At 43.1% G+C, this 20218-nt stretch overlaps 8 protein-coding genes across 8 annotated transcripts; 3 read left to right on the top strand and 5 right to left on the bottom strand.

Annotated features, from left to right (window-relative positions):
• The first annotated feature begins 1 nt into the window (after window position 1).
• Window positions 2–3835, top strand: K450DRAFT_225172 (uncharacterized protein). The gene is made up of 11 exons (XM_051586332.1): window positions 2–1324; window positions 1387–1804; window positions 1877–1968; window positions 2031–2170; window positions 2236–2325; window positions 2411–2658; window positions 2730–2856; window positions 2962–3060; window positions 3120–3317; window positions 3392–3473; window positions 3601–3835. The coding sequence occupies exons 1-11, from the start codon at window positions 37–39 to the stop codon at window positions 3699–3701; spliced, it is 2883 nt and encodes a 960-aa protein (XP_051447864.1). The 5' UTR covers window positions 2–36; the 3' UTR covers window positions 3702–3835.
• A 523-nt stretch (window positions 3836–4358) lies between these two features.
• On the bottom strand, window positions 4359–4597 carry K450DRAFT_225164 (uncharacterized protein). The gene has a single exon (XM_051586331.1). The coding sequence runs from the start codon at window positions 4590–4592 to the stop codon at window positions 4413–4415; it is 180 nt and encodes a 59-aa protein (XP_051447863.1). The 5' UTR covers window positions 4593–4597; the 3' UTR covers window positions 4359–4412.
• A 1532-nt stretch (window positions 4598–6129) lies between these two features.
• On the top strand, window positions 6130–7362 carry K450DRAFT_225157 (uncharacterized protein). The gene is made up of 7 exons (XM_051586330.1): window positions 6130–6181; window positions 6253–6316; window positions 6391–6479; window positions 6555–6664; window positions 6820–6947; window positions 7014–7036; window positions 7106–7362. The coding sequence occupies exons 1-7, from the start codon at window positions 6179–6181 to the stop codon at window positions 7133–7135; spliced, it is 447 nt and encodes a 148-aa protein (XP_051447862.1). The 5' UTR covers window positions 6130–6178; the 3' UTR covers window positions 7136–7362.
• Window positions 7363–7494: 132 nt separating this feature from the next.
• On the top strand, window positions 7495–9912 carry K450DRAFT_225145 (uncharacterized protein). The gene is made up of 9 exons (XM_051586329.1): window positions 7495–7734; window positions 7802–8472; window positions 8547–8673; window positions 8774–8961; window positions 9024–9100; window positions 9173–9266; window positions 9336–9440; window positions 9507–9581; window positions 9649–9912. The coding sequence occupies exons 1-9, from the start codon at window positions 7688–7690 to the stop codon at window positions 9777–9779; spliced, it is 1515 nt and encodes a 504-aa protein (XP_051447861.1). The 5' UTR covers window positions 7495–7687; the 3' UTR covers window positions 9780–9912.
• K450DRAFT_225138 (uncharacterized protein) lies at window positions 9647–12593 on the bottom strand. The gene is made up of 7 exons (XM_051586328.1): window positions 12224–12593; window positions 11676–12145; window positions 11586–11613; window positions 11456–11506; window positions 11383–11390; window positions 10582–11285; window positions 9647–10504 (listed from the first exon to the last, which is right to left on the bottom strand). Exons 1-7 carry the CDS (start codon window positions 12502–12504, stop codon window positions 10010–10012), a joined length of 2037 nt encoding a protein of 678 aa, XP_051447860.1. The 5' UTR covers window positions 12505–12593; the 3' UTR covers window positions 9647–10009.
• Window positions 12594–13989: 1396 nt separating this feature from the next.
• Window positions 13990–16035, bottom strand: K450DRAFT_225132 (uncharacterized protein). Its single transcript, XM_051586327.1, has 6 exons — window positions 15761–16035; window positions 15626–15699; window positions 15403–15562; window positions 15205–15324; window positions 14610–15131; window positions 13990–14546 (listed from the first exon to the last, which is right to left on the bottom strand). The coding sequence occupies exons 1-6, from the start codon at window positions 16027–16029 to the stop codon at window positions 14129–14131; spliced, it is 1563 nt and encodes a 520-aa protein (XP_051447859.1). The 5' UTR covers window positions 16030–16035; the 3' UTR covers window positions 13990–14128.
• A 1088-nt stretch (window positions 16036–17123) lies between these two features.
• On the bottom strand, window positions 17124–18290 carry K450DRAFT_225119 (uncharacterized protein). The gene is made up of 6 exons (XM_051586326.1): window positions 18120–18290; window positions 18008–18052; window positions 17901–17945; window positions 17788–17832; window positions 17440–17680; window positions 17124–17380 (listed from the first exon to the last, which is right to left on the bottom strand). The coding sequence occupies exons 3-6, from the start codon at window positions 17937–17939 to the stop codon at window positions 17217–17219; spliced, it is 489 nt and encodes a 162-aa protein (XP_051447858.1). The 5' UTR covers window positions 17940–17945; window positions 18008–18052; window positions 18120–18290; the 3' UTR covers window positions 17124–17216.
• On the bottom strand, window positions 17503–18327 carry K450DRAFT_225117 (uncharacterized protein). Its single transcript, XM_051586325.1, has 4 exons — window positions 18120–18327; window positions 18008–18052; window positions 17788–17945; window positions 17503–17682 (listed from the first exon to the last, which is right to left on the bottom strand). Exons 1-3 carry the CDS (start codon window positions 18293–18295, stop codon window positions 17936–17938), a joined length of 231 nt encoding a protein of 76 aa, XP_051447857.1. The 5' UTR covers window positions 18296–18327; the 3' UTR covers window positions 17503–17682; window positions 17788–17935.
• Window positions 18328–20218: the final 1891 nt, after the last annotated feature.

The following is a 20218-nucleotide window of genomic DNA, read 5'->3' as shown; positions in this document are numbered from 1 at the left end:
TGACGCCCTTGCCGACTCTTACCGAACAGGCGCGAAATGTTTCCTAGAGTACGACTAGCAGCGTCTACCTATGGTTACGCCAAGCATTGCAGAGTGTACACTAACATTCGGCCAACAGTCCTTTGTGGAGCCTCGCGTAGAACGTTCATTAGCTCCCCACCATGTTCAAAAAAGGTCACGAAAGGTCAGGCAGACGACCTTTTCACCCGACAGACCAACCCACCAGTGTCGACAGCAACTTCCAAAACACCTCAAAATACTAACACTGAAAGCGGCCAAGGTTTAATAGACAACAGTAATGCATTGCTCGAGATAGATTCAAATACCCCCCTTCCGTTATTAAGGGCGCCAACCGGATCTGTTGTCTTGGATGCGGTTCGTGAATACACCGAAAAATACCCTACTTGCGTGCTTCTGATGCAAGTTGGCGATTTCTATGAGCTCTATGAACAGCATGCAGCCAACTTTGCCTCTCAGCTTGATCTAAAACTGACAAAGAAGGAAATCACAACCGGTACCATTGTTCACTTTGCCGGTTTTCCGTCAAGATCGCTGGATAGATATCTGGAAATTCTAGTGAATCGGGTGAAAGCAAATGTCGCACTATGTGAGCAGTATACAACTGTCAGTGGCCACATCAAGCGAAAAATCACCCGAATTATCACACCGGGAACATTAGTGGAAGAGCAATTTCTCGATGCCCATGAGTACAACTATTTACTTGCCATCGACATCGAAAATCAGTCGATCGGATTGGCATGGATCGATATGTCGGTTGGAGATTTTAATATGCAAAGCTCGGATCTTTTACAATTAGAAGACGATCTGGCGCGCATTCGTCCAAGGGAAATCCTCCTTCCTGCGTGGCTGGAAAGTCAAGTTGATCATCCAATTCATCAAATACTTCAGAAAATTAATCGACCAGCTGTAACCTTTCGACCTAATGAAATATACGATGCAGTTAGTGGAAGACAAAATCTCTCAGCTATGACCGAAAAATGGACTGACGTTCCTTCACTTACCACACAATCTAATTTCATGGACTTGGAACCGGAGCTGGAATCACCTACTTTTAGCGATATAGAAGTAGCCGCTGCTCAGGCACTCATTGATTACGTTGATAGCACACAGCTTGGGCGTCACCCAATGTTACAAAAGCCTATAAAGTTTGATCCTCAAGAGGTGTTGCGAATTGACAGCTCCACTATGACCTCCCTCGAAATTCTTTCTAGCATACGGGAAGGCAAGAAAGCGGACAGTCTGCTCGGTGTTATAGATTGTACCTCTACCAGTGCAGGTTCGCGGTTACTGAATCGTTGGCTGGGTAAGCGTTATGTCCTTCAAGGGAACAATATCGGCTATGATACTAATGTTGGTCATGGGTAGTCTCGCCCTTGAATAAAGTGGATTCCGTAAATAAGAGATTGGATATTGTTGAGTATTTTTACAACCGGAATGGGCTCCTAGATGACATTCGATTGGCATTAAAATCAAGCAACGACGCCCAGCGAGCACTACAACGACTCTCACTAAGAAAAGGTCAACATTCTGACCTTTTGGAACTCAAATGGACGTTTCAGGCAATGAAGACTATCAAAGAACAGATTCTGCAAGATTTACAAAATGAAACGATGGATTCAGTCCACTCAGAAACCGCCGGCCCCTATGGCGCTATGTCTGCCTTGTTGGATACCCTGAATACTCATGACCATTTGGTGGATTACATTACCAAAGCTATTGACGAAAATTACGTCCTTTCCAGAAACACGAAAGATTACAGAGAGTATGGATATGTTAACATGAGGTAAATTGAGCTTTCTTCCTTTTCATGCATGCTAGATTGTTTTTGAATACATGGATTTAAGATATCACCTAGTTACAACAAAAAGCTATTGTCAACGCACAAGAAATTGATGGGTCTTGAACGAGAAAAGACTGAGCTGTATGACAGGGTACGCGCCATTTGTGGTAAGTGATTATTCTCTCAGCAACTATGCGACACCACCCAGGTACAAACATCACTTTGACAGGATCGTCTGTCACCCTAATGTCAAGCGCTGCATTCAAGCACGTTGTTGAGGTTGGAAATAGACATGCGCATAAACTGAAAGATGCCTTCAAGGCAACCCTTGTAAATCAGACGCGGACTAAACATAGATACCAGATTGAGGTTGAATGGTTCATGCTGGATTCCCAATATACCGACATGAAGTACTAACCATTTGTGATAAACAGGAATGGACCAAGCTATCGGTTGACATTGAAAACACCGCTGCATCTATTATTGAACTTGAAGCTCAGGTGTATGAGCAACTTTGCGGCATGGTAGGTTTTCATACCCGCTTCAACATCAATCAGCCGGTACTACCCATCGGCTTATCCTCAGTACTGAGCTTATCATTTTTTTAAGGTCCTCGAGCAATCAAATGGCATCATACGGAGCTGTCGCGCATTCGCCCAATTGGATGTCTTATCTTCATTCGCAAGGCTGGCAATAGACAATAATTTCGTCCGGCCTAGTGTCAATAATGGAAATGCAGTACAAATCGTGGGAGGCAGGCACCCAGTTGTCGAGACTGGCCTATATCATAGAGGACGACAGTTTATCAAAAATGATTGTCATATTCATGACAACCAATCAATTTGGTTACTGACAGGGTATGTCAAAAAAAAAAACCATTCTTTAGATCTTTAGATAGTTTCAGGGTTACTAACTGTACGTATGGCAGGCCAAATATGGGTGGCAAAAGCACCTTCCTGCGACAAGTAGCGGTCACATTCTTACTCGCGCAGATTGGCAGTTATGTACCGGCGAAACGGGCAGACATTGGCATAGCCGATCGCATCTTCAGCAGAGTACGTGTATATTCCAGCTTAGTCCGAGTATGGCGCACCTCACAAAAACTGAAACTGAACACCAAAAAATCCCCTCTCCTTCAAAAAATTAAAATGATATTATAGGTTGGTGCCTCTGATAATGTCGCTCAAAACCAGTCAACCTTTATGGTGGAAATGATGGAAACGGCCAATATTCTGAAGAACGCAACGTCAAAATCGTTTGTGAGTATAGCGTAGCTTGAAGGTAGAGAGGTTTCGTGCTGGAACTAAGACGCTCTCAGGTCATCATGGACGAAGTAGGACGTGGAACAGCCACAGATGATGGGGTCTCTCTGGCTTATTCCATCTTACACTATCTTCATGAAAATACTCAGTGCAGAACACTGTTTGCTACCCACTATCATGATCTGACTGACATGTTGCAACAGGGCGACTATTCAGGAATATCGTATTACAAAACTACCATTGAAGAAGACGCGGTAAGAGATCGGTTGTTAAAAATTTGCCATACAGCCCATATTCAAATGAGTAACTGTGTCTGCATCTGAGTCAGGGCGGTGGTTACATCTTTAACCATCGGATATCTCCTGGTGTTTGCCGGAAGTCGCATGGCATTAAGGTTGCACAAATAGCAGGTAACCCATCTTTATTCTGTGGAAAGCTCAGCTAGGCCATCCAGCCGACAGAAGTTAAAAAAAAAAAAACCTTGAAAGAAAGCTAACACGCCAATGTCCTCTCTTCCATGCGGCGATTGACTCTAAGGAATACCCGATCAAGTCATATCGTTAGCATATCAGACTATGGCCAAGCTTGAAGCCCAACGAGCTGAAATACACAGGCGTGTCAAGACTTCACATGCGTAGGAAAGTGCCCGATCTTCCAAGTCACAGCCCCCAACCCATATGCTCCAAAGTCGTTGTTCGAGACCTGAAGTCTAATGGGAACACAAAGTCCTTTATTCCGCTAAAATAAATTATTTGGATGTTTTTAGATGGATGAACAACTACCTTTGCCGGTATAGAATAATCATAGAAGATTGAATAAATGAAGTCTAGATTTCTTCATTAATTTAGCAGAGTGATCAGCTTCTTCGTAGGAAACTCTCAGCCGGAGTCTCTTTCCAATGTGTTTCTATTTCTGTTTAGAACACCGCCAGTTCCCTGGTTCTTTCAACCACTCTCTCAGGTACCTGGTCAACTTGACGATCCAAATATAGACGTGCTTGATCTGAAAAAGGGAAATGAAAGAATTTGAGCAACGTTTATCCCCTGCCGTACAACTAGCCGAAGGAAACAATCCTGTGTCGTTAGAGCCGACAACATTGCGCGGACAAGATGGCGACGCATAATCGAAGCTGCTGTATGAGATCATGTCAAAGATCTGTTTTCAGCCAGGACAGGCGATATGTCATTGAAAGTGGACTACCTAGGTAAGGATCGACTTGACTGATCTCGAAAAAAAAAAAAAAAACAAAAGCTTCTTTTAAAGTCTGTACAAAACATTTCACTTCGCGCGCCAAATGCAATGCTCGAATTCCATCGATTACCTGATATCAGCCATGATCATGGTTACCCCTATCCTTTTGTGAAACGTCGCATGCATGGATACACATAGACATGGATTAAGGCAATGCAAGGTAATACTGTGAAGGCAGGCAGATAGAAGAATAAAACCAATGGTGAGCACATAACCATACTTAGATAGGCTGCTGTGATCTTCAAAAAAAAAAAAATATTAAGTCGGAACTTCTTCATCCGATGTTTAATTGGCTGTGATTCTGTTCCCAACAGCCCCACGAAAGGTCACGGTCCTATTGTCCAAGGTTCTCCGAAAAAGGCATATCCTTCTGAAAAAATATATAATAAAACTAGGTGGTGGCATTATTGTCTGCCTTTCATCTCATCTCACTTCTTTACCACAATGTCTTCACGCTTTACTGAACATTTTGATATCGTTCACCCCAACGCTCAAGCAATGTTCAAATCCTATTCACCGCACCCTAAAGTGGATACCTCTTTATCGCGAGCACCTCAACATCGTTCAAATACTTTTTCATCCACATCAAGCGAAAGCTCAACCTCAAGTAGCGAATTCAGTTTCGAAGATAAGAAGGTGTCTTTGGCAAAGCGATTCATGTCCATCTCAAGACGAAAGTGATTTGGCTAGCCCTACAATCGTGATCTATGAGAGTGAACTCAACAAGCTTACTCATTTTATTATTATTTGTATCATAATTTACCACAATATCGCTTAATATTTCTAGCCTGTCACTTATGACTTGTGTATATATTCTCCCGCCATTTTCCTCCATAAATATCATCATACGACCATGTTTGTCCTATACTTTTAAAGTGATCATCATGTGGGTTAAAACACCTATATTGGCACTTGAGAAAAAGTCTCCTTATTTCTATAAACCCAGTTTTTGCTACCTTGGTAACGTCTGACTGATACACACAAAAAGAGATGGCCTGCTGTTGAATGGGGCCGTTTGGGAGCTGCTGTTTTCATATGGTGGAATATGTCGTTTGTTGTACTTGAGATACAAGTGAACCAAAAGGTCAAAAACCAATCTGACAACTGAAAAATGCGTGACCCATTCTCACAACAATTTGAGCTGTCATTTCATTGAGGGCTTAAAAAGCGCCAATTAACACAGTCAAGCTTCGTGGAACAACCCACTGGTACACTTGTCATTACAATCAACCATGCAATGTTACCGCTTGGAATTTTTGACTTGCCGGCAAGTCTGGAAATTCAGAGTTCATATAAGATTATTCCCGGTACTTGAAGAACGAACCTTGATATGATCGTCGATCAATCAACCGCCTTTTTCTCCCTAAATAACGGAGATAGTGTACTATACCTGGTACTAAATCATACGCACCGCATTCGAGATATCACGTCTTTCTGTGCTGTGCATTGATAAAGCTACTAAGCAATTCCGTGTAAAATGAAAAGTCAGTTCTCAAATTCCTTTTGCATCAGGCAGAATTTCCTCCCAAGCCAAGCAAGGTATCCGAGGGGTATCACTCACGTACTCGCCACCGTCAATATTACTTGAGCCTATATACGTTAATCCACTGCTTTACTGTAGCGTGTCATGAATAATCTTTTTCTTACTTCACATATAGCAAAATTCTCAAACGGAGTAGCGAGTACGGAGAGCAAAGCCTTCGTATAACCCATGGCCAGGCACACGTGAGGCACAGTTTGTACTGGTGTTGAGCTGGGTACGAAGTCCAGGCGACCAACACACGTGAGGGTGACGATTTTACTTCTTATGGCAGGGACGCAACGACGCCATAGCTACCAAGCTTTTAAGTGCTATTGAGGTACAATGGTAAGGGTAAACGACACTACACTTTACATTGCCACTCACAGAGTAGTAAATCCCGGTCTTCTTTCGTTCAGTCCGACACTTTGACAGAAGAACAGATTAATGAATTCAGAGAAACATTCCAAATGTTTGACAAAGGTAAAACAGTCTTATTCCCCTGGCGGCACGTAAAGAAGCTGGTTCCAGCGCGAGGCGCTTACCCCGCTATCTAGACAATGATGGTTCCATCACTGCTCAAGAACTTGGAACGGTCATAAGATCATTTGGGATGAATCCTACTGAAGCTGAGCTTATGGATATGGTTCGTGGGTATACTTTGATTTGACACGACGCACTTTACATCGTATTAAAACCTGACTTGAAACAAAACTAAAAGGTGAATGAGGTTGACACAAATGGAAACGGTACCATCGATTTTGAGGAGTTTCTCGTTTTGACGCAAAACCTCAAATCAGATCAAGCAGATTACATCCGGGATGCTTTTGAGTAAGTATCTGCAAGACATTCTGTTTTCAGTCATCGTTTTCACATTGCGCGAAGGTACTTCGTTATGATGAACGTCATATCCTACTGGTCGGCACTTGAGAAACATGACATCTTACTTTGTATTGATGGCCCACCAATATTTCTTTCTTTTTTAGTGCTTTCGACGCTGACAAGAGTGGAACTATATCTCGCGAAGAGCTAAAGAATGTTATGAACTCTCTCAACGAGCATCTCACCGAAGATGAGATCGACGAAATGATTAGGGAAGCTGACAAAGATGGAGGTAATGTAATCTTAGCAGCGCATTTGCTTCTGAGAACACTGTTTCTTACTATGGTGTTTGTTTTAGATGGTAAGATCGACTTGGAAGAGGTACGGTACTAGCGATATAGCTTGACCGATTTTGCTCATATGCTCATGAATGTTCTTTCGATGCTGTAGTTCCGTGCGATGATGGAATCGCAATCTTAAGGCTCCAGAACAGGAGTGAGGTCCATCTTAGTTTCTTCACCGCCATGTAAACTGTCAACATCAAAATTCATCAACCCTGTACACCGACTGTTTGAGAGTTGTACCTTTTGTATTTGTAAATGGTGAAGGACACATTAGCAAACAGTAATAACTCGTAGCTTGTATCAATGTCTTCTTATTATTGGATTCATTTTCTTTTGATAAACCTTCAAAATTCTTTGAGCATTTGCGATATGTTTGCCCTTTTTAAGTCATCCCATGCAACAGTAGGTAGTAGCCTACCGCTCTCGACTGCGAAAAAGTCATATTTGTGTCCTTACAAATGTGTTTTGACAAACCTGTGTTACAAATCATCTAACAGTGTATTGTCTGTGCTATCGCATTCAACCGGTGGTTTTTTTTTATGACTAGCCATGCTCTATTACGCGAACCTGAATGTGACTCACAGACGGAAAGTCAAAATCTCTTAAAGATTGACAAACAAATGCAGGACCGTCACAAACATAACTGGTCGGAAGCTCGCCGACTTAAAGACATTCTACCTACTCGACAATGATACCACCAAAAGCTCTAACAATTGCTGGCAGTGACAGTGGCGGGTCAGTGTTATGGTTTTTAGTATAGACTTCTGTCAACACTTGGCTCATATGCTGCATTTCCCTATAGTGGCGCCGGGATTCAAGCCGATCTCAAAACCATGACCTCGCTCCATGTATATGGCTCTTCGGTTCTCACCTCCATTACGTCTCAAAACACACTTGGCGTTGACGGAATACATATTATGCCGAAGGAATTTGTGGCAAAGCAGCTCCACGCAGTTCTGAGTGATATAGGAGCCGACGCAATCAAAACCGGCATGATGGCTAGCGCAGAAATTGTGGAAACAATTGTAGAGGTGCTTAGCCACTATCCAGAGGCCGCTAAATACGTTGTAGTGGACCCTGTGATGATTTCAACATCTGGCTCCGAGCTATTACCACCATTGGCTGTAGATGTCATTATTAGAAAATTGTTGCCTATCACCTATATACTGACTCCAAATGTTCCAGAAGCGGAGCATCTCCTTGGCAAACCTCAAGGGAGCATTAAAAATCTACAAGACGTGTATGAGGCGGCAAAATCCATCGCTGCCTTTGGACCCTCTTTTGTTCTTTTGAAGGGTGGCCATCTTCCGCAAGTACGACAAGGCAAAACCTTGATGGTTGACGTTTTATACGACGCAGCTGCAGACAGCTACCACGAAGTAGTGAACCCATTTGTTGATACAAAGAATACACATGGAACAGGATGTACGTTATCGGCTGCTATTGCTTCTGGCATTGCAAAGAAAATGGATGGTACGTAATTGGTTGATCTGTTTTGAGTATATGAGCGAACTGCGGTGTTCATAAGCGTGCTTCAAACTTTGCAGCCAAGGAAGCCGTTGAGAACGCCATTGCATATGTTGCTGCAGCTTTGGAAAACTCAATTGGTGATGTTGGTTCGGGTGCCGGCCCGCTCAACCACTTCCACAACGTCATGGCCAAACCTTATGCCGGGTATGTAAAATTATGTGTGCATGAGCAAGAACAGATGTGGGACAAACATCGCAAACGTCGAGGTCTCCCAATCATCATGCTGACATGGTATCAATTACAGGAACAGTGTTGTCAAAGCTCTCATTGCCTCACTCCCTCAGAACATGTGGTCGAACTTCATCGATCATAAGTTTGTGCGTGGTATAGCGGATGGAACTTTAAAGCGGGAATCGTTTGAGCACTTTATTAAGCAGGATTACCTTTATCTTCAAAACTACGCTAGAGCGGCTGCACTAGCAGCATACAAAAGTGAGTTCACGTGTATGAAGCATTTTAGGCTGTTTACCGCAACTTCTGATTCAATTGAGTAGCCAGGGATATCGACATGACGGCTCACTATGCGAAAATCATACTTCATATTCACCATGAAATGCAGCTGCATTTGCAGGTTTGTATTTCCATAGACCTATTGTCTTGTTCTGATGACGTCAATTTTTCTTACATCAGTTAACGAATACAGTACTGTGAGACTTGGGGAATTAGCAAACAGGACATCCTGGATACCCCTGAGAGCGTCTATAATGTTGCGTACACTAGATTTGTCCTTGATCAAGGTAAAATTTAAACCAGCGATAGCGGTTTACACATTTTTAATATGCGTTTAAATTAACAACATGCAACAGGTGCCACCGGGGATGCAATGGATTTACAAGTTGCAATGGCTCCATGCTCACTAGGATATGGTGAAATAGGGCGAAAGCTGTATGACGATCCAAACACAAAACGAGGTGCGCACAGCTGACAACTGCACTACCCCCTTGATAAAAAAAAGGAATCTAACTCTTGTTTATTAGAGGGAAATCCCTATTGGCAGTGGATTGTAAATTATGCAGAAGACGATTTCCAAGCATCTGTGGATGAGAACAAACGTGAGTTCAACAATACGTAGAACCGTTGCAATGTCTCCATTTTCTGCCCACTAACATCGAAGCGTAGTGTTGTTGGAGAAACTTGCTTTACATCATATATCTACCTCAGCTACTAGGTGGCAGGAAGTGTGCGAGGTATTCAAACAAGCAACCATGCTGGAAATCCAGTTTTGGGAAATGGGTTGGAACTGTTCTTAAAAGGGTTTGGCAGCAAAATGCAATGGCCTCCTCTTTCCCCTCCCTTTCGTACCACCTTTAGACATTGCAGTTACCAGTTATCGTCAAAATTAAAGAGCATTTCACACAATAAAAAAAAAAAAAGGCAAGTTTTTGTGTTTGTTTTGTTTTATGCAACTGGGACTACTCCTGACAGATGTATTCCATACATCCTGTCTTTTGAGTGTCGTCCTGCAGTAGTATAGGAGGATTTATTTGTAGTTCTTGTCAAAAATATCAAAGTCGTACATATCATTCTTTTGGAAGAAATCACACTTGTCGTTGTTGAATCCGTCAGTCAACAAAGTGTTGGTGGTGTTAAATACATACACATTAGATTTGGATGCCGTAGCGGCTGGCCAGTACAATTGGTTATGGGTGTTGGGGTTGCCATAGCGAGCAAAGTGAGTCCAAGTATCCACAATATTTTGTGTAAACTTGAGGTCTTCGGCGCTGACAGGTATGCCATAGATATTGAGAGCGCCGAAAACTGTAGTTAGTTCAGAGCCGTGGCACTCCTTGTTGTAGCAGTAAGAAGTAGGGGCGTTTGTCTCCTGAAGGACATGGTCAAATCGTCCACGATAGACCTTAACACCGTGACCAGCCATTTGTTCGACGAACAAGCGAAGGGGGCAGTTCCAGAAAAAGTCAGTGATCAGCGCATTAAGTTGATCACGAATAATGTCAGGTTGGGTGGCACTGTAATACTGAATGATGGCAATGCATTAGCAAGTTTAAATCAAAGCTCAGAAAAGATAACGAAGGAATTGACCAAATCACTTACAGGATAAAGGCCAGATTGGATGATGGCGGTGGTTCTTTCGACACCAAAGTGAATGACAGTGGAAAGAAGGTAAGCCCAAGTCTGGTCAAGTGTAGGGGAATCGCTTGCTGCAGGAACAGGATTGGGGAGATCGTCGGTGATAAATGCACCAGCTTCGTCATGGTTGGTGGTGATCAAGAAAGGAACTTTGTTAAATTCGCCCTTCTTGACAGAAGTGTGCCAGTCGTGAGGAATGTATTCTCCATCGATACTAGGCTTGACAGGTTCGACAAAGTTGAATTCACCCTGAGGATGGTTCACATTGGAAACAAGGGTGACGGCCTTGTTGAAGGATGAGGTTAGGTCGGCAACACTAGCTTTGCGAGCGCAGGCTAGGTCAGTACATTGAACTCCTTGCCAGACTGTTTGAGTAAGGTTGCCAGCATCGGCAGGAGTTTGCCAGCCAAGGTCCCAAGGATCACTTTCGGAGATTGCCTTGTGGAACAATCCGGTAGCCTTAGGGGATTGAACAAGGGATCGAATGGAGCTACCACCGGCTGATTCACCAAAAATAGTGACACTATCGGGATTACCTCCAAAGCGTGCAACATTTTCCTTGACCCATTGAAGACCAGCGATTTGATCACGAAGAGCCAAGTTTCCCGGAAGTTCAGAACGATCGTAGTGAGTGGTATCTTCTGCAAAGCCAAAGATGTTGAGACGATCTTTTTGAGTATATAAAGGTGTATTCGTTAGTAAAGCAAGTAAACGCCAGGGCAATGCAAGGCAGAATAAAGGTTTCACGCATATCCTGTTACTTACAGTTAATGCTAAGAAAGGGAAAAGTTAGTGATTATAATCAAAACGCGCTAGGTAATGTATTGCATATATTTACCTGACAACAACAACATCTCCACGAGATGCAATGTTGCTTCCGTCGTAAAGACTGATCGTCAAAAAAAAAAATTAATTTAGAAAATTAGCCTTGTCAATTATAACAAAGAATATTCGATCAAGTAACTTACGTAGTCATGGCTGAGCCACCAGTATAGCCTAAATTATGCATTGCCGTCAACATTGATATCGTGTTATGGGCCGTAGCTAAATATACCCACCTCCACCATGGACCCAGTACATGACGGGTAGCAATGATTTGCGTTTGGAGCATTTGTCAACAGAGGGAGTATAGACATTAAGGTACAAGCAGTCTTCACTACCAGTTCCATCAGCTTGAACACAAATGTTGGTGAAATTTGTTGCTTGTAGTGGCTCGGTCCACTTTTTAGGTGGCTGAGGAGCAGCGAAACGAAGATCATCAACAGGAGGTTTAGCATAAGGAATACCAAGGAACTTCCAGGTTAGGTTATCACGGAACCCAATGATTGGGCCATCGTTGGTATTAGTACGAATTTGATAATGAGAACCATTTTCGCCTGCTGTTGTAGTTCTACCGGCAGAATTGGTACAGAGAGCATACTGCTTGCTTTCACAAGCACTTTTGCCCAAGTGTGACTTGGACTTCCCACTGCGGGAACTGGTGCGGAAGGAGGGGCAGTCAGACTTTCCACTCGATGTTCCTGCAATCCTATAAGGTGGAAGACATGACGACAATTTTAGTGTTTACAAAGAAGTAAAAATAGAGCACACAACGTAAACTGCATACCAGAAAGTACTATCAGCAGGTAACTTTGTGCTTGCTAAATTAAGATTGGAGGCGGTAGAGAGGTCAGCAAGTGACTCGCTCAAGGCTGCGCAAATAGCTTTAGCTTGATCATAAGTCTTTGGCTTATGCGAAGCAATCAAACTATGAGGCGGGTGGGAGGGGTCAAGTTGATTGTCGACAACAATGTCGAGTCCTCCCAACGAATAAATGGAAGGAGCTTGGGCGGCATGAGCAACGGCCAAAGCGGACGCCACTATGGCAATGGAGGTACCAATTCTCATATTAATCAATTGGCAAGGGTAAGAGGAATGGAATGAGGGAATAGAAAATAGATATAAAGGAAGTAAAAGCGGAAAGAGATGCAAAACTGCTGCAAGGTTGACTTGCAAAGGCACTTAGAATCGGCTTCCCTGCCTTCACACCAATGAGGAGTAACAAAAAAAAAATGGTTTGTGTCACTGTAACGTTTTGGCTGAGAACCACCAAGCCTTCGCTTATAATTACCTCCTTTGGTTGAAAAAGCAAAGAAACGGAGAGAGATGGCCAGCAAGCTTTGGCGGCAAAGCTTACTGGCTGAAAAAACATACATTATGAATTCACCGCGGATGTACAATTGGGTAGTCTCAATGAGACTAGGCTTCTATACACCTTCTCCAAAAATGACGTGTTCTTGGGTATAATATAACGCGGCTGCAGGCTGTCATGGGCTGTCTACATTTAGAAAAATAGCGCAATTATAGAGTTGCATTCGAGCGCACCAACAAAGTTCTTCAGCCATCGGCAATGCCAGAATGTAGCACTAAAGCTTGCCTAAGTAATTTGGCTCATGGTTACTCCGTAGGCAAAAATATTCGCACCAAATATTTCTGTCACGCAAGGTTGCACAGGCCATCCCCGCAGTCCACCATCGAGTCAATATCGAGCCACCAAACCCCAAAGACACCCTTAGTGAACCTATCAAACTTGTCTCGCTCAATTTGGAAATTCATAAATGCGAAAGTATCTCACCCCACCATGATAATGATAATTGCTTTACCAAGATGGTAATGCATCATCACTGTTATACCCTCTTATGCTGCTAAAGATTTTTGTTGCTTCTTTTTTCCCTTGCTTGTTTAGTCACGACATGCTACGACCAAAGAGCTTGGTTACGCGCTACCTTTCCGCCGCCCCTTACTTTGCTTGCTTGATTGTACTCTAATGAGTTCCTTCATGGCAAAATGTGCGCAAATAATTCCTTGGATTTTGGGATGGGTTGTTTCACTACTCTCCGTTTTTCCAAAGTCCAGGGAGACATGCGGGCTAGTTGGCTATTTATTTTACTGCAATGATATTTACTGACTGTAGGCAAGAAGTGATTTGCCCGAAGACGACAAAAGACAGTCACCATTTTGGTGCATGCTAGATCTCATTTCCCACTGTGCGGTACTCCGCACATGCTTGCAAAAATTCATTGAACCCAGCGATTTTGCTAGTATGTCAACGATGACTTTCACGCTATGCATCTCTCATTGTCTGCCTGTAGTTAGACACATCAATGCAATTGAATTCCATACGCTTTAGTCCGGGACTTAGACATCAATTTGTCAACACGGTAGACTTCATCATATCCCTAGAGTGTCATTACATAAGCAATTTTTTACCTGTTATAATGAGTACTGAAAAATGACATGAACGTAAGCACTCTGGTCTAAAGCATCGTGGCTGCAATGATCACCGAAGCCATCTCCTACTTAACTAAAGTGGTGCCTGAATCCATTTAGACATAATTTCTGAACCATGAAGGCTGATTTATTAATATGCTAATGCTAATGCATGTAAATGTATCCATAGATATATAGAAAGGAGAGGAAAGGGTAAAAGGAGAGCGGTGGCGGGCGCAGAAAACTTGCTGTTAAGAGGTCCTTAACGCTTTTCGACGTAAACCTGCATACCATTTTTCATGGGCATGGTGATAGATACTAAATACGTGATGGTTTGTCCAGGCACAAGCTTAAATTGATAATTTTTCAACATCAAGGACAGAACCACAATTGACTCCAAGGTAGCAAGATTTTGGCCCAAGCAAACTCGTGGACCAGCGTGGAAAACGGGCCAAACACCTTGGGACTCACGCTTCAATTCGCCATTTACAATCCAACGTTCAGGCTTAAACTCCTTGGCATCAGGTCCCCAAATCGATTCAAGTCGGCCTTGAGAATATGGACTCCAATTTACATGATCACCCTTTCGAATGATGGTACCATCTGGCCAAACATCGTCGCCACGAGCATATTTAGAGTTTGCGGGAACCGGAGGGTAGAGGCGCAAGATTTCATAGAAACTGATAAACAACGTTAAATCATACCCGATATCAGAAGTATTTTCCAAATGTGCTAAACCTTACGTTGCATGAATGTACTTCATATTCTTTACGGCTTCATAAAACTTGGCAGGATTGTTCTCAACATCATCAGTGATGTTTTCCATAATCTCTTCGAGAAGTTTTTTCTCGACTTCAGGATGTCCCATGATAGCGTACATGCCCCAAGAGAGTGCTTGTGCGGTCGTGTCACGTCCAGCGATAATAAAATTGAGAATAATGTCACGCAACTGTTTTTCGTTTAAGGGTTGGCCATTTTCGTCCAAGGTTCCCAAGAAGCGTGTAAGAAGATCATGCTTCTCGACACCAGCTTCGACCTCCGCTCGGCGTTTCTGGACAATAGACGTGGCATAGTCGTTCACAATCTTGATATGATAGCTCATAGGTGTTTCCCATGGTTTGAAAATACGGCTAAATGCTTCACGGGCTTTCCAGAAGGGGAGCATCAGTCGTCTAGAAGTTCTGACCTGAGCTTCGTCAAAAGATTCTGCAAAAGGCAGTTTGGCCTCACTTCGCAAGGCTCCCAGGTCCTCGCCAAATCCAAGCCTAATGGGTACAATCATGTGAGCTTTCTCACCCAGCTTTTCAAGAGCTTTTTCACACCTGAACAAAAACATACTTGACGAACGCTTCCAAGGTATACTTAAACATCAAACCTTGGAAGTCCAGAGGTAATCCTGTTTCTACGGCGTTATTCAATTGGTGGGTCTTCATATACCCAAATTTTTCGACAAAGACACTGTGAAACCATGTATGTGTAACTAAAAGTCAATTCGGCATGACATACGCCAAGGTACTTGGTATTGCAAATTCTTACTCGGTAAATAGATCCCTAAAGTTCTTGACGTTAAAGATATGGGCAGCTGTCTTTCTCTGGTATTTCCATATTTCACCGTCTGCGTTGAAGATACCGTGCCCAAACAAGTCGTCCATAGCATTGTACATCCTTGGCGGCTTTTGATAGTTTTCAAAGTTAGCTAGCATGCAGCATGTTAGAGTAGTGCGTCGTTATTTATATAAGTAGCATATGAAGTACTCACTCTTGAGAAAGTATTCAACATTAGCTGGGTCAGCTGTTTCAATAGCTTTGGGCATACCAAAGGCTGAACCAGACCTATGCATGCGAATTTCAGTTGACATTTCCGTCCGATCAGAGAAACGTATCAATATCTTACAGTGTTGTCCCAAAAGTTTCAAAGTTCAAGAGCATGAAGTCATGAATATGCTCGACGTTCTGCAAGATATGAGGAAGGTTTCCAAGAATTGGGTATCCCTTTCTTCTGGCAAAGACTCGGTCGTCATTGTCAAACACGGCTTTGTCTGGATATAGCATGGCTAATATAGCCAAGCCTGTGGCTACAGTTCCTGTGGTGATGGCGACATATTGCTGAGGTGTCAACGGCTGCTCAAACAGACGTTTAATGGTATCGGCAGGAAAAGACATGTGCGGAGAAGAGAAAAGAGCCACCGGAAGATTGGAACTTCACAAGCTTCTTTTAAGATAAAAATTATGGTGGTCAGTAACTCCGCCTTTTTTTGGAAACCCGGCCTTTGGTACGCTCGGTCTTCAACGCAGCTGCCATAAGAAATCCGTGGCGAGGCATCAAATAGATTTATCGAAGTTATAGAAGACAACAACCACCATAGAATGTAAGTATAATGCTCCATGGATAAAGATCAGTGGTATATGACGATCCCTTTTTTTTCCATTCAATCAGTCTTCTAAAAATGAAATGGGCGTCTTCAACACATTATATCAGAACTGTATATTTTCACTTTTCGATACTTTTCACATGCATTTATGATATCTCGTTGCCTTAAAAAAGTGTTTAATTTTTGCAATCGTTGATATGCTCTATGAATATAGCTACGATACGAGTGAAAGGTTATCAAAAATCGATATGGCTATGGCACTTACCTTTTCTTGAGTACAGTCTAGCTAATTTACACAGTGAAGAGCCACTCTCATTAATAGGAAATTAGAAGAACCATAATATGATTCTCTGCATTTTATTTCTTAATTATATTTCTGACCTTAAGCTGTTTATGGCGTAACGGTTTGCCTCTTTCACAGCTGGGCCAAGTACAGATTTGTATAAGTGAAGAGCCTCCTTCGACACCAATGTGAGATGCGCTGTAATGCTTATTTCGTTTTTGTTACCCAACAGAACATCAAACTTTATCAAAAGTTGAAGTGGACGAAGCAAGCTGGACTTTGGAGCCGCTCTGATTAAAATTAGCTTGAAGCCGGACAGAGTTTCGATGTGGCTATTGGGGTATTCCTCGATGGCACGGCAACCATCCCGTGTCTTTGCTAGGAGGCTAAGAAGTTGCTCCCGTCGAGATCTTGAGTATCGTCTTCCATTGATTATGGAAAGAGCTGCGCTTATAAGTCTGGCAGCTGTGGGGTATTTTGCAGCTTTTCTTGAAGTATGTATGTCATAAGCCAGCGGATGACACAAACGAAAATCTGTCCTGGCATATTTAGCTGATTCGAAGGACCACAGACGACTCGCATGCAAATGATCATATGAACGTAAGCTTCTTTCGGCCGATTAACAGGCAACGGGAGCACTCGGAACCAGGATCTCGAAAACTTCACTTTCATCGATAAGCTTGATTACTTCGTTGTTAAGCTTGATTACTTCGTTGTTGAGTGAAGGACCTAGAAAAGGCATTCTTTTCATACTGGCGATTTAGAGGTGTGTGCCTGAGATGGCCGCTCATGACTTTGTCCAGAGCCCGCGGTAAAGGAATGGAAGAGCCATGTTCTCTATTCCTCACGCGAGCTTGTCCTACATGCAGATATTAGACTTCTGACTTCGCAAGTTTGGAAATATAGCTGTCGACTTACCCGAAACAATGCTTCTAAACTTCTCTGCCCTTATGAATTCTTCTATTCGCTTCCTTACGTCCGTAGTGGTCTCCCAGTAGTCATGGGAAGGTCTTTTTGAGCCCAAGCTGTAATCACCAGGTTCAGTTTCGCACAACTCAATTGAATCAAGGTCAAACTGGGAATCATTGTCGTTATCGCTGATATGAGGCTTGGCTTCGCCACTTAATTGCGCATGTTGACTTTGAGAGTCATCAGCTAGCTCTATGGGGAGGTGATCAAATTGGCAAGATACTTTGATGTTAGGCAATGAAATGGATGAAAGCGGAACGCTAAGTGTGTACATTCACAATGAAAATGGGCTTTTACCTCATTATGCTTTTTCTGAAACGCCTTCATCTTTCCTGGGGTTTTCTTCATACCAGCGTCAGTTGAAGTGTATGGGCAAGTTTGCCTACATAGAGCAAATTCTATCGACTTACTGCAACCCAAGCTTTGTGGCGTTCGTTATGTTCCTTCATATGGCCCTATATGCAAGTATGAGTGAAAATACGTAGAACAGGGCTGACCCAATAAGCAAATGCTTTACCTTTCGATAGCGCTCGGTCGACTCGCGAACCTTTCCTGGGTTTTTCTTTATGTGCCTGTTAATCAACAGTAGCGAGCAACATTTCAAACAATACCCAAGAGGAGGTACCTACATCTCTCCATGCCTTTGTTTATGAGACACGAGTCTATAACCTATTCGAAATGCATTCATCCAGCGGCCTATAGAATCGTAATTCAAGCAAACTTCCAAGCGCGGTCTTTCCACGGCCAGAACCCTAGTAACGCGATGTAGTGACTTCAGCGGTATATCCAAGTTCACGATCAACATGATCTGCAGTTGATTATATTTTTCGAATGGAGCAGCTTGCTGGGACATGATAGGCTTTCTTGCAACAAGGGTAACCAGAGACCGTGTACTGCGCGACATCCCGTAAAACTATTAAGGAGCTGGCATGACACAATGGACGTTGTGTGTAGTGTGAACCCGAGTTCACACATAAAAACAATAAAAAAAGTTCGGTCAACTGGGCTTCTTTGTGATGCTATCATTTTTGGGAATTCTTCCACACTGCCTTAACCTCAGGCTCTATAACCGGTCCTGATACATTAGCTGGGGATACCGTAACTGTATACGAACGCTTGGCTAGTGGGGATTTGCGCACTTTAGTGTCATGGAAGGTGACTGTATCCGTTCTGGAGTCAATTACACCTTGTAGGCTTTTTATCGAATCCCATCCAATGAGTATTGGATGCTGTACCCTATTCTTGTTGATCACAAAACCGAGGAATACAACTTGACTCTTGAAGAAGAAGTATTTTGTCAATTTGATTGACAAACTCGCTTTATCCAAGCGCTGAAGGACCTGACGTATGTCCTCCACATATTGTTTCTTGTTAGGAGAAAACATAATGATTTCGTTCATATAACTACTGCACATTCCCGTAATGGTGGACTTAGCACTTGTATCATTAGGTTCCGAAAGATGGCTGGCGCATTCTTTAAACCAACTGGCATCGCATTGTACGCAAAAACACTTGCTCTGCATGTTATGGCTGTATATTATCTAGATGCTGGAGCAATCGGAATTTGCCAATATCCCGACGCTAGGTCAATAGTGGAGAAGTATTTGGCTTGATCTAAAGACTGTAGGGCTTCGTGCATGTTGACTGGATTGAATTGAACAGTTCTGGAAACCTCATTGAGCTTGCGATAATCTGTAACGAGACGATTGCTGCCATCCGATTTCGTTACCACGTCGCGGGAAGACCTCACTCTGAGAACTTGACAGGACTGACTATGCCGTTTCGCCGCATCTCCTCCACTTCCGCGTCGACTAAACTTTGTTTGTCTGGGTGCATTCTTCTGGCGGTACGATATGGGTTTGTCACTCGTTACCTCCGCTTTGAACTGAATTAATGAGTGATTTGCTATCGATGATCCTGACGAGGAGTTCGAAGAGGATCAGCGGACATGGCTCGGAGCCACGTGAAACTTGAGTTCAGTATCCCATAAGCATACACGAACTAAACCCTGCGTGTTCTTTGACTGACCATTCACATCAGAGTATTGAACGGATTGACTGCGGTCAATTTTGCAACTGGAATTTTCTGCCGTATCAGGTCGGATGCAAGAAATTCAGCGGTATCCATCAGCGCCTTCACCTTCTTCTTTTCGATCGGAAGGATTGTAGTGGGTGCTTTTTCATAACGAGCGGCACCTATATTTTCGATTCCCATGCGGCAACACCGGGATCCAGAAAAGATAAAGCCCATCCTGGAGATGCCGCCTCCAGCGGACATAAAAGGAGTTGAATCGCTTCTTGGATTTCTTGGAGTATACCAAAGATACATTCGGGCATATGCGGTCAAAACGGAACCAATCCGTCGCTTGAAGGAAGCAAGTCGAAATGCTTTCTCTGCCCTGAAAGAAGATGTTGCAAATCTTCCAAATTTGCAAAAACCGGATTTCAATACCCATTCTCGGCGGGGGAGGTCGTTGTCTCGTGACAATAAGTGACGTAGATTCAACATTCTTATAAGCAGGTGGGCGCGCAAAGTGTATTACTCCTTACCTCTGGCCACTCTTCACTTCGCTTACTATTCTCTATGAATAATATATATTCTGTAGTTAGGTTTCCGTGTTCGAGTTCCAGCACAGGAGAGAACTGAAAGAGTGGTCGTCGTAGCTGGCGGTAACTGATTCCGAGATTGTAGATAGGTTTCCGTGTTCGAGTTCCATCACTTTCTTTCG

The sequence above is a fragment of the Umbelopsis ramanniana genome (assembly GCF_025399195.1).
Source record: "Umbelopsis ramanniana AG unplaced genomic scaffold K450scaffold_7, whole genome shotgun sequence".
Classification (NCBI taxonomy): domain Eukaryota; kingdom Fungi; phylum Mucoromycota; class Umbelopsidomycetes; order Umbelopsidales; family Umbelopsidaceae; genus Umbelopsis; species Umbelopsis ramanniana.
This window is presented reverse-complemented; position numbering and strand designations above follow the sequence as displayed.